At 59.1% G+C, this 12,011-nt stretch overlaps 1 protein-coding gene across 3 annotated transcripts in view; it reads right to left on the bottom strand.

Moving 5' to 3' along the window:
• Positions 1-11,597, bottom strand: part of SORCS2 (sortilin related VPS10 domain containing receptor 2) — a 456,995-nt gene extending 445,398 nt beyond the window's left edge. For all 3 annotated transcript variants that reach the window (XM_086705524.1, XM_086705526.1, XM_086705523.1), the window contains exon 1: positions 11,097-11,597. In XM_086705524.1, coding sequence (XP_086561650.1) covers positions 11,097-11,582 — 486 coding nt within the window. In that variant the 5' untranslated portion in view covers positions 11,583-11,597. The remainder of the gene's footprint in view (positions 1-11,096) is intronic.
• Positions 11,598-12,011: the final 414 nt, after the last annotated feature.

Below are 12,011 nucleotides of genomic sequence, written 5' to 3'. Positions count from 1 at the left end.
CCATCTCTCCGGGGAACCAACATGACCCTCCCCGCTCTGTAGTTGTTTCAAAGAGCAGGCTGGACAGGGAGCCACGCTCTGTCATTCTCCGGCCGTGCGAGCGACAGGGGGGCGATGCTCTGGGCCTTCCCAGACCCCCAGCGGACAGGGAGGTGGGGCTGGAAGTGAGCTCTGCAGCCCTTCAGGACCCATGGCCACCTCCTATCCTACCCGAATGTTGCACGAATACTGCTAGGCTTTGCTGTGCTGTACTTGAGCGGGCGTCCAGGGAAATATAGGCACACCTCACTGAACACCTACTTACTGCCTACTGAGCACCTACTAGGCACCAGGCTCTGGGGGACAGCAGAGATCAGGCAGACAAAAGCCCCCACTGGGAGGCCTGCGGGGCCAAGGAGGGGAGCCTAGGGGACACAGTGCACGGGGAGCAGGGGCTGAGGTGTGGGGGCGACAGGGAAGAGAAATCATGCCCGTGGGGTCCGTCTGTCCCCTCTCTTCCCACGGGCCACGTCCCACCTCGCATTACCGTTATTTCTACACGCATACGAGTCTCTGCCTTCTGCTGGGCTCCTGTTGATGTGTCAGTAAAGTATTTCGTTTCAGTATTTTGATAACTCTATTGCCACAGAATCGGTTTCCTTTTAGTCCCGTATGTTTTATCTTACGCTCATTATAAAAACGACATCCTGACAAAGTTCCATGGGCTTCTCTGGACTTGGGGTGGGCGAGCCCACGGCACAGAGAGAGCTAGGAACCCCCATGGCGGGTTGGGACGGTCCCTGGGGCCAGGAGACCTCTCAGGGTGCGTCTGGGGCGGGGGGTGCACCTCGAATCACAGAGGAAGAAGTGTTACGGGATTCAAACACCCAGAGGCCCCATTCGACGGTCAAAGGATAAATGAGAAAATAAGCCTGGATGGGGTTAAGTGGTATTGACAGGAATAAATTGAGAAAAACATGAGATTTTTTATGGAGTGCTTTATTTTTTACAGAGGCAAAATTGAATTACTTAACTGGTCAATGAGGCAGTCAATAGGGAAAAGCCCCTAAAAGCAGGGAGGAAGGGAAACGAGCTTGAACTTGAAATGCACACGCTGCCAGCCGGAGGAAATGCGGCCGCCCCTGCCCCGCGTCTCCCCAGACAGCCTCTCTTCCACCCTCGGCCGGGCATCAGACCAACCAGCCTCCTTCTGACTTTGCAACGCGGGCAGACCTGGGTTTCCCGGGCTCTGAGCAACCACCCCTCCCTTGGGTCACCGGCAGAACCCGGGATTATCGGAAGAACACAGAAACAAAAGGCGTGCCCTCACACAGTCTCACCGCCGGGTCCTCTCTCCACGCGGGATCGCCTCTGACGCTGTCGGTATTTCTCCTGCAAAACCACGGGCGATGGATTTCTTTGGGGACAGCAACCCTGCCACTAACTGGCAAGCCGGCCAAACTCAAGGCAGACACGAGAGCAATTTCTGCGGTAGCCGAGACCTCAGGCTCAACCAGAAAATCAACATGGGATTCCCACATGACTCAGCAGTCCTGCTTCCGGACACACGCCCAAAGGAAGTGCAAGCAGGTATCTGTTCACCCATGTTCACAGCGGCAGGATCCACAACAGCCATGAGAGGAACATCTCAAGTGTCCGTGGACGGACGGGTGAGTAAAGAAGACGTGGTCCATCCAGACAACAGAACATTACTCAGCCTTAAAAAGGAAAGGCATTCTGACACCTGGTACCACGCGGATGAACCTCAAGGACACTGTGCTCAGTGAAATAAGCCCGTCACAAAAGGAGCCTTGTGTATAATTCCACTTACACGAGGTCCCCAGAGAAGTCAAACTCATGGAGACAGAAAGGAGAATGGTGGATGGGAGCCAGGGCTGGGGGCAGGGGACACGGGGAGTTCGTGTTTAATTTTTTTTAATGTTTACTTATTTTTGAGAGAGGGAGGCAGAGTGCGAGTGGGGGAGGGAAAGAGAGAGAGGGAGACACAGAATCCGAAGCAGGCGCCAGGCTCCAAGCTGTCAGCACAGAGCCCGACGCGGGGCTCGAACCCACAAACCTGAGATCGTGACCTGAGCCGAAGACGGATGCTTAACTGACTGAGCCACCCAGGCGCCCCTGGGACGTAGTGTGTAATAACGGGACAGAGTTTCCATTTGACGGACAAGTTCCGGAGATGGATGGATTTTACGTTGCTTGTATTCATCACAATTCCAAACTAGCAATAAAAGACAAAGAAAAACACTTCTTACACTACATTAAAAAACACTCAGGCTTGGGGTGCCTGGGTGGCGCAGTCGGTTAAGCGTCCGACTTCAACCAGGTCACGATCTCGAGGTCCGTGAGTTCGAGCCCCACGTCAGGCTCTGGGCTGATGGCTCAGAGCCTGGAGCCTGTTTCCGATTCTGTGTCTCCCTCTCTCTCTGCCCCTCCCCCATTCATGCTCTGTCTCTCTCTGTCCCAAAAATAAATAAACTTTGAAAAAACACTCAGGCTTAAGAGTAAAAGAAGTCAAGTCCCAACGAGGACCCCATGTCAGCCCTGTGGCTTCGGACAACCCACGCTGCCGTGAACCTCACGTTTCTTATCCGTAGAGTGAACGTCATCACCGTGTGGACCTTGCGGGACCGTTTCCAGGGGTAACGCCTGCGAGGCATCCGGTACGGTAACGGGCGTAATAAATGGGGACCGAGCTTATTAACTTTCATTATTACTCGTCAGGAGCGCTCTGTAAATGACGAGGAATTGTTTTTACGAGATCAAGTGACCTCAGAAAGGAGGAGCTTCCAGCTGACCCCAGCCCACGAACGCCAGCTCCCGGCCCAGGCCGGCGAGATAACTATCTCCGCGTCTTGACGCTTCGGAAAATAGATCCACGGTGCAGAAGCCTCATAAAGAACCCTTTCTGAATTAAAATTGATCTGAATAGGAGCAGCCACACTCGGCCGGGCTCTTTTCTTCCTTTAATTTGAACTTAATTTATCTCCGAGCATCAGGAAATGGCACCGTGCGAGAGACGTGCCCTGTCGAAGACAAGGCGAGCTCAACATTGCGGGGGGAAATTATCTGCGTTTGCAAGAAAATTACTGAGGAAGGAGAGGGGTGTTATTTTAAGATCTTCGAGGTGGTGTGAGAAGAAACTAATTAAAAGATTGTAATTTTCTGTGCAAATACAGTAACCGACTGCTACAGAAAATGCAAAATGAGATGGAACTTTTCTACCTCCCAAGAGCATCATCTGACTTTTCCTTTTTCCTTCGGTCCTCCTGTGAAAGCTCACATTCAAGTCCCTCTATTAATTTTTTAAGACCGCAAACGGAACTTAATCAGGATAAAAATGACGGGCACAAGCCACATTGTGTGGCGTGGCCCCGAGCCACACGGCTTCAGTTAAAAAGACTTTGCTGCATGGGGCGCCGGGGTGGCTGCATCGGTTGAGCGTCCGACTTAGCTCAGGTCAGGACCTCACGGTTCATGAGTTCGAGCCCCACGTCGGGCTCTGTACCGACAGCTCAGAGCCTGGAGCCTGCTTCCGATTCTGTGTTTCCCTCTCGCTCTGTCCCTCTCCCCCTCGCGCTCTCTTTCTCTCAAAAATAAATAAACGTTTAAAAAAAAATAAAAAAAAATAAAAAAGACTTTGCTGCCGCCCTCTGCGGGCGCGTGTCAGAGGTTGAACACAAGCCTCAGAGTCCCCTGCAGAAGCCGGAGCAGGTCAGGGCCCACGTGCACCTGTGCCCACCTGCCGGGGACCAGCCAGCACGGGGCGACCCCAACCCCCGCCATCCACTTCCGCGGCACTGGGACCGGGCGGCCCACGGGTCCGGGAAAGTGTCACGTCTCACGTTTATGTGGCGTGGCCTCTATGCGCGGAACCCCAGCTTTCACAGGATTCCCACGGCAAGAGCAGGCTGCGAACGGTTCTGCGCATAAGCCTTCAACCCCTCAAACGCAGTGGTCAACCCGGCCAACCGGGCCGGCCCAGCCTCAGGAACCGGGCAGCCCAGCCTCAGGAACCGGGCTCCCCTGTTCCCCGGGGCTTCTGAACACGGGGAAGGCAGCAGCAACAGTGGGCAGCCGGGCGTCTCGGGTCGTCGGCGTCCCTGTGTGCTCCTCGGAGCACCCACACGATCGCCGGGCGCTGGGAAGGGGGGTGGCTGAAATAAGCCGTTGGTAGGAATCTATAAATAGCTAGGTCTTTGGAGGCTAAAGGGGGAAAGAGAGGGCGCCCCCAAACACGAGGCCATTTTCAATCTCTTCGTCAGGGTCCTCCTAGATGGAAGGAGGCACGGGGACGTTCGGTATTACCCAAGCCCGTTTTCCAACTGCTCCAACCCCACGCTCCCTGGCCACGTCCTCCAGGGTCTGAGCCTGCCTCCGACAAATATGATAAATAAAAATTAAAAGCAACAGCAACCCTTCACAAGGCCTGTGCGCCGGGCGGCGTGCTTCTCTGAAGGGACGTGCGGAAGGGGGGAGTTAATTTACGACCTCTTTAAAATACTCTCAGGAACCCTCGCGCAACTACAAATTAAATAGCCACTTTATTAAAGTGCGAGTGGATTTGTGCACCGGGTTCGGGAACTTTATTAATGGGGCTGTTTATCTGCCTTCAAGCCAGGCTGCTTGACTGACGGATGTCCTCTCTGCGTCCCAGTGTTCCGGGCTTTATCAGGCCCCCGTGCCTCTCCTCGGGCCTCTGTATTCCCACCCTCTCACTCTCCACCTCAGCCCAGGGGACAGTGACCCTGCTGGTCCTTCAGAGCCACCTCACTACCACCTCCTCCAGGAAGTCCTCCCTGACCTCCTCAGAGCAGGTTTTCACGGCGCCAGGATGCCCTGCGATGAATTCCCGTCCTGAGCAAACATCTCACCAGGACAGGGGCCGTGTTTGACCTTGCCCCTCACTGTATCCCGTAACTGTCTAGAGAAAGCAGCTGATTTAAGGGCTAATATGAAGCCTCTTTTCGCCCGGGGCTCTCCAACTCATGGGGTCTCTCCCCACACAGCAAGAAGGCAGAAGACCCCAGGTCCCCCTGGGCCACCCCGGGCAAAGGGCGGGTGTCTCCCTACGGATGCATTGACTCTGCTTACCCCGTGCATATATCTCCGTTTACCGTCACCTGTCCTAACACAGGCTTCCCTCCCTCTCTCCTTGTTCTCAGCCCAGACACCAGGCCCACGGTCCCTGACTGGTTTGTCCAGCCCTCATCCTGACAGCAAACGTGACAGGCCTTCAGCACGGGTCACCGTGTCCCTTGACCTCGGTCTGCCTCGGCCTCTCCCTAGGTGGCCGCTGGTCACCCTTGGTGATGGCTGCCACGACAGAGAAGTACTTCACCTGGGCAGATGCCCACCATCGACACGCTGACCAGCCACAGCCCAGCTCCCCCGTGAGCCAGAACTCTCTCTCCAATCCAGTCCCCACCCCGAAACGCCGGGAGGCCCCGCACTGTGGTGGCCTGCAATTCCAAAGCATCACGTGGAACGTTCAGCAGACTCGACCGTAAGACCCTGTGCCACGGGGCCACCAAACTCACCTCCAAGAACGCAATGGAGCCTCAGCACGAAACCACAGCCATCGGATACGAGACTACACGTCAGCTTTGTCTCGGGACTTGGACCCGTTCGTCCAAGAACCACAAGTGCTGCATGACGAGGCCTTTATGGTGTCTGTGCGCCGGAGGCCGGCCAGGAGCCCGGAAGCCAACGGAGCAGGGGGCAGCCACGTCCCGTCCGTCCCCAGCTGGAAACCTCTCTCACGGGCAGTTCTCTCCCACCGCCCCTCCGGGGTCCGGCCCAGGCCTCAGTATCGCAGCGGCCTCCTCGAAGAGCCTCCATCCAGAGGCCTCACCTCCGAGGCCCCTCAGCAGCCCCATCGACAGGCTGCGGAAACTCCGACGGGAGTTTCCTGAACGCTTGCTGGGGGCCTGGCTCTTGTGCAAACAGCGCGGGGATTACCCACCTGCACGGCAAGCCGCGAGCCTTCACACCCCAGCCCCAAGACGGCGAGGCCCAGGGCAGCCGGTCTGCCCAAGGTCTCCGGGCCAGGAAGGATCCGGCCAGCTACAAACCCAGGCCGGCAGCTCTGAGGCCTGCACGTCGATCGCCACCACCGTCTGCGTGATGAGCCAGACCGGCCCCGTCTCTACGAAAGCACACGGACGCCCGAGAGGAGAGAAGGCAGGAGTGGGGGGCACCCCGTGGAAGGAACTTGGATCACCCACAGCTTCGACCTTCCCTGGGCACCACCACCAGCAACCGGCTTGTCTGCCCGGAGGGCCGGGCTCTTGTCTGGAGCCCAGCCACGATGGGAGGGAGCCTAAGCCATAATTCTGCCTGATTCCGTCTGAGGTCAGAGCTCTGTAGAAAGAACAAAGCGTATGTGGTGGAATCCAGCTCTTGGGGGATATGAAAAGGGAATTTTCAAATCATCTCTTGGACAGCCTAGCTGTTCCAATTAGCATACACTCTTTTCAGCCTTTCTAAATAAAAGCTGTTAACCTTAAAAAGCAAAAACCACCACCCCGCACTGCCACGTTGGGCTCTCCAGCCTCACGGCCCGGTCCACTAGGAGCTGACGTCGACTTTGTTCTTCCAAACCTCTTCCCTCTGATTGGTCTCCCTGCACAACGCATTCACGGTCCCTCCTCACAACATAACGCACACCTTTAAATTCCCACCTCCCAGAGCTTGCCCACGCTGTTCCTCCCCGCTGGAAGGTTCTTCTCCATCTCCCATATGCTTCCCCTCCTCATTCTTTAGGCCTGCCCTGACACCACCTCCTCCATGCAGCCTCCCCTGATTTCGCCACCAGGGAAGATGGTACTCGTCCCTTATAGTCTAGCTTTGATGTCCCACCCTTCTCTCCCACTGTACCACTCTGAGCTCCGCTGCATGAAGGTCAGAGAATGAAAAGGTGAGGGAGGCCCCTTCCCTGCTGCTATGAGCCGAACTGTGTCCCTTCCAAAAAATGCATATGAGAAAAGTCCTGACCCCCAATACCTCTGACCATACCTGTATTTGCAGAAAGGGTCTTTAAAAAGGTTAAAATCAAGTTAAAATGAGGTCCCTAGGGCAGGCCCTAATCCAACCTGACCGGGGTCCTTATAAGAAGAGGAGATCAGGACACAGACACAGAGGGACAGCCATGTGAGGACACAGGGAGAAGAGGGCCACCTACACGCCCCGGAGGGAGACCTGAGAGGAGGCCAACCTGTCCTCGCCTGGATCCCAGCCTCCCAGCCTCCCAGCCTCCCAGTCTGTGAGGAAATACACTTGGGTCATTTAAGCCGCCCGGTCTGTGGTGCTTTGATACGGGAACCCTAGCATGTAACACACCTGCCCTCAAGGAACTTGACATCTGGCAAGTTGTCACGGCCCAATTCACGCCCCCGAAAGCTCCATTTGTCTGATTTGGAGCCCTGGCTCTCGGGGTGTAAAATACACACATATACCAGGTTCCCCAAGACTCTGGAACAGAGAAGGTGGATAACGGGTTCAGAATTACCTTTGCACACGACTCCCCTCGACATCCCCAGCCCTGTAGACACAGCATGGAGCGAATGTGGAAAACGAGAGGGGGACGGAAGGGGAGGGAGGGAGGTGCCGATCGGCTGGTGAACGTGACACCCCTGAACAACCCAGATCTGGTTGCAGGAAGCTCACGTTCAAGGGAATTAATGCATCAAAGCGGAAGTTCAAGGGCGGCGAGGGGAGGCACGCGGGTGAGCTAGGCTTAAAATAAGCAACCTAAGCGCGCGATTTTCACCTTCAAATCGCACCTCCGCCTCTGAGGGCGGCTCCAGGGAAGCGACACCCGGAAGCGTGTGTGCAAAGCCCATCCTGGATCCCTCAAAGGTGATGCCCAGTGGTTTCAACGAAAGATGAATTTCACACATAACAATTTGTTTCTGCAGCTCAACAGACAGAAAGGCAGTGTTTGAACTCCCAAGCAAGTCTGCTTCCCTATCTATCTCCATGGGAGCAGGAAGAAATCAGGCCGTGGGAAGGAAAACGCACACATGTTCCCAGTGCTCAGCGACCGAGGGCTGGTCTCTTGCATCCTGTGACTCCTTTCTTGCAGATGCTCTAAAATACTATTTCCAAAAGTCTCGCCCTCTCAGCAAATGCTTTTTTTTTTTTTAATTTTGAAAACATGTTCTCTGCCCAGGTGGGCCACATCTGCAAAATGCACTTTCTTGGGTCTCGCCACGCGGACAAATTAAGTGAAATGAAAGACTCCACTCAGCAAATTGGCCTCAAGTTAGTGTCTTCCCTCCTGTAGCCCTAAAAGGTGGCGCCTTCGAGCAGAGGTAAAACCAAGCACAGCATCCCGGCTAAAACCTTTGGCCCCACAGCTGCCAGCAAAGCACGTTCCCCAGAACCCTCGTGTGCCCAGAAGACAAGGCCACGCGTGCAGCGTGCACGGAGCGCTGAGAAAGTAACAATTAGAAAAACGTCTTCGGGGCGCCTGGGTGGCTCAGTCGGTTAAGCGTCCGACTTCAACTCAGGTCACGATCTCGCGGTCCGTGGGTTCGAGCCCCACGTCGGGCTCTGGGCTGATGGCTCAGAGCCTGGAGCCTGTTTCCGATTCTGTGTCTCCCCCTCTCTCTGCCCCTCCCCCGTTCATGCTCTGTCTCTCTCCGTCCCAAAAATAAACAAACGTTAAAAAAAAAAGAAAAAGAGAAACGTCTTCATTTACTACCGGGAGCAGCTTCACTCCCCTCCTGAGCACTCCCCAGACCAGGTGAAACTCTTAAGGCATCACCCGTCCCCCAAGCCAGAAGATGATCTGCTTTTTCGGGGAGAACTCAGTCTGCCTCAACGTCCCATTCCAGAGGATGGGCGAGCGGGAGACGTGACGCAGGAGCGAGAAGGTACTTGTGCCAAATGCCTGGGTCAACATTCCAGCACTGTGTGCCTTCTCTCTCTACCCCACAGTCAACAACACTTGACAGAAGAAGATACTTCTGGCTTCCGCCTCTGAAGTGTCCGCCGAGTGCCAGGCTCTGCCCTGCTTTCTGCGTGCTATCTATCCCTGCCCTCCCCTTTCCAGGGGGCCAGAGGAGAGATGCACCCTTCGAAGCTCCTGTCTGCTTCTGGACCTCCTGTCCCCACCAAAGAGAAGCCAGATCCCCCCCCCCCCCATCCCAAGTCCCCTCTCCAGGTATTGTCCTGCCAGCAGCCGGGATACAGGCCACGCAGTTGCAAAGCAGTCACTCAACTCAGCCACTGTCCGCAGGGAGCAAACCCGGGGGGGGGGGGCTCCTCTGATGCCCCCCCAGCCCCGCCCCAGTGCCGCAGCCCCGCTGACCCAAGCTCCCTCCTCGCTCCCTCCAAGGAAGAGCCCTCCGGCTCTACAGTCCGGATGGCATGGGTGGGCTGGGTGCCGGTCCCACTTTGAAGGCTGGTCTCCACCTCTCAGTGCCCCTCTCTCCCCACCTCCCCCACCCCGTGAAGCGAAAATGACCAAGGGACGGAACAGGCAGCTTGTTCGACCACCTCAGCAGGTGGGGTGGGGGGCTTGGCTGGGAGAGTCTGGCTCCACGGGGTGACCTTAGATGCTCACTTCCGCCTTGTGCTGTTGGGTCGCGGCCAGTCCCTAAGCTACAGCATACAGCACACGGGACAAAGTTTGTTCACCAGTGACCCCTCTGTCAAGATTCAGACAGGGAAGGCCTCCTAGGGAGCACCTGCCCCCCACCCCCACTCAGTCGGCACCCTGAGCGCCCCCTGCTGGTGTCCAGAGAGTAACTCACACCCCCACCCCCACCACCCCCCAAAGCTTCTAGTCTGATTGGAGGTGGCAGAAAGGACCCAAGTCTAGAGACCAGGTGTCTTCGCCCGTGCAGCAAAGCAGGGGGTCAAAGTGCCCCCAGCCCTTGATACACCCCCTTCCTGGGTAGGGAAGCACATAGATCTCCACCCCTCCACTCCTAAAGCATGCAGGGGCCCTGGCCCAAAGCTGCCTCCCCAGAACTTGGGAGAGCAGCAGCGGTCAAGGAGAGGAGCTGGGGAGGGGTAGCCACGGGACGGGGGCGGGGGGGGGGGGGGGACCAGAGCGAACAGCGATGGAGGGGAGTAAGCGGAGTCCCATCTCTGCCCCACGCACAACCAGTTGGCCAACAGCTGCCACCTCCCTGCACGCTTCCGAAACTGGAGATGATCAAGTAGGGCTGCTGGGAGGTGACCCATGCGTGACCATTGGTCATCTGCCCAGGGTAAAAGCGAGGCCAAGGCAGCCCGCAGGGAGGAACGGGAGGGCATCCCCACACCCCCGCAGGCGACACACACACACACACACACACACACACACACACACACACACACACAACAAGGACCGGCCTCGGTCCGGAGGAGTAGGAACCACAGCGCTGCGCTGGAGGAAGTAGGCGCCGAGGACCCTAAGAGATGTGGCGAGGCCGGGGGAGCCCAACTTCCAGAGCGGCAGGGAAGGTGGAGGGAGGCCAGGGAGTTTGCGGGCGCGGGTGGAGAGCGCGGCGCCCAACTCCGTGGGTACGCAGATCCCTGCGCTTCCAGATGTAGCCCCGGTCACATTAGTGGAATCCGGAGCGGGGGGAGGGGGTGGGGAGGGCGTCCCAGAATCAGACGCCGAGCTAACCGGGGAAATCCTGGAGCCCCTGGAGCGAGCTCCGGGATAGACCACGAGCGAAGTCCCGGACAGACCAGGGCGGAGAGGGTCCCGCAGCCAAAATCCCAGAACGCAACGCTGAGCAGACCGGGTGGAGTCAGAGCGGTCGAGGCGCACGAGTGAAGGTGGTCCTAAAGGACCGAGGTGACCAGCGCCCCGAAGCCTCGGGAGACACCCCCTCCCGCGTAACCTGGGCTCTGGAAGCTCCTAGGGGCGCCTCCGAGGTGGCTCGGGTCCTGGAAATCTGTCAGGCGGGGCGCTCACATTATCTAGGGACCTCTCTCCCCCAAGGAACCGGTGGCCAGAGTCCAGTAGGGGCGCCGCCGCGGAGGTGACTCGCGTCCCCAAGTCGCCAAGAACGCCCGGGGTGACCCCGGGGCCGTCCGGAAGTGCGGGCTCGAGGTGGCCAGGGCAGGGGCCGCGGGGGGCGCGCGCGGAGGTCACTTACGCTGCTGTTCTCGCCCGTCCAGTGCACCATCGCCTGGTTGTGCGTCGCGTCCCCCTTGAGCACGAACGATGTGCTGATGAGCGAGACCTGCGCCCGAGAAGCCGCTCCGGCCACGGGCGCCGCCCGCGCCCGGCGCCCCTGGCCCGCGGCGGGGGCGCCGTCCTCGCCGGGACCCGGCGCTGGACCGAGCCCCGGGGCGCCGGGCTCCGCGCCGCGCGCCTGCCGGTCCTCGCCGCCGCCCGGCAGCGCGCGCCCCGCGGGCGGGCTCGGCGGCGCCCGGGTCAGCACCGCGCGGGGACCCAGGCGCCCGGGCTCGGGGGAGCGCCCCGCCGCCCCGCAGGCGGCCAGCAGCAGCAGCAGCAGCAGGAGCGGCCGCGAGCGCGGCGAGCGCGGCGGCGGCGGCGGCGGCGGCGGGGCCCCGGGGCTCGGGGCTCGGGCAGCGGGGCCGGGGCCCTTCGGGGCGCGCGGGGGCCCCCGGTGCGCCATGGTCGCCGAGGGGCGGCGGCGGGGCGGCGCGGGCGAGGGAGACCGCGGCCGGGAGAGCGGGAGGGCGCTGGGGAGCGCGAGCGAGAGCGCAGAGAAAGGAGCCGGCGAGGGGAGGGAGCCGGCGGGAGGAGGGGACTCGCGGCTCCGCCGCCGCCGCCGCCGCCGCCGCCGCCGCCGCCGCCCGCGCAGCCGAGGGCGCACCGCCACCTGCCGGCCGACCCCGCGCCGGCCGAGCGAGCGCCAACCGCTCGAGGGCCTGGGCAGAGGTCCCGGGAGCGCCGAGCCCCAGAGCCCTTTCCTCCCTTCCTCGGCCCTTCCCTGCGCCTTCCCTCCTCTCTGCCCTCTTTCCTTCCTCCCTCCCTTTCTTCCTGAACTTACTGAGCGCCTACTCTGGGCCAGCCACGGTTCCAGGCACCGGGGGACACAGGG

Source organism: Puma concolor, chromosome B1 (assembly GCF_028749965.1).
Source record: "Puma concolor isolate L17-30 chromosome B1, mPumCon1.1.hap2, whole genome shotgun sequence".
NCBI lineage: Eukaryota > Metazoa > Chordata > Mammalia > Carnivora > Felidae > Puma > Puma concolor.
This window is presented reverse-complemented; position numbering and strand designations above follow the sequence as displayed.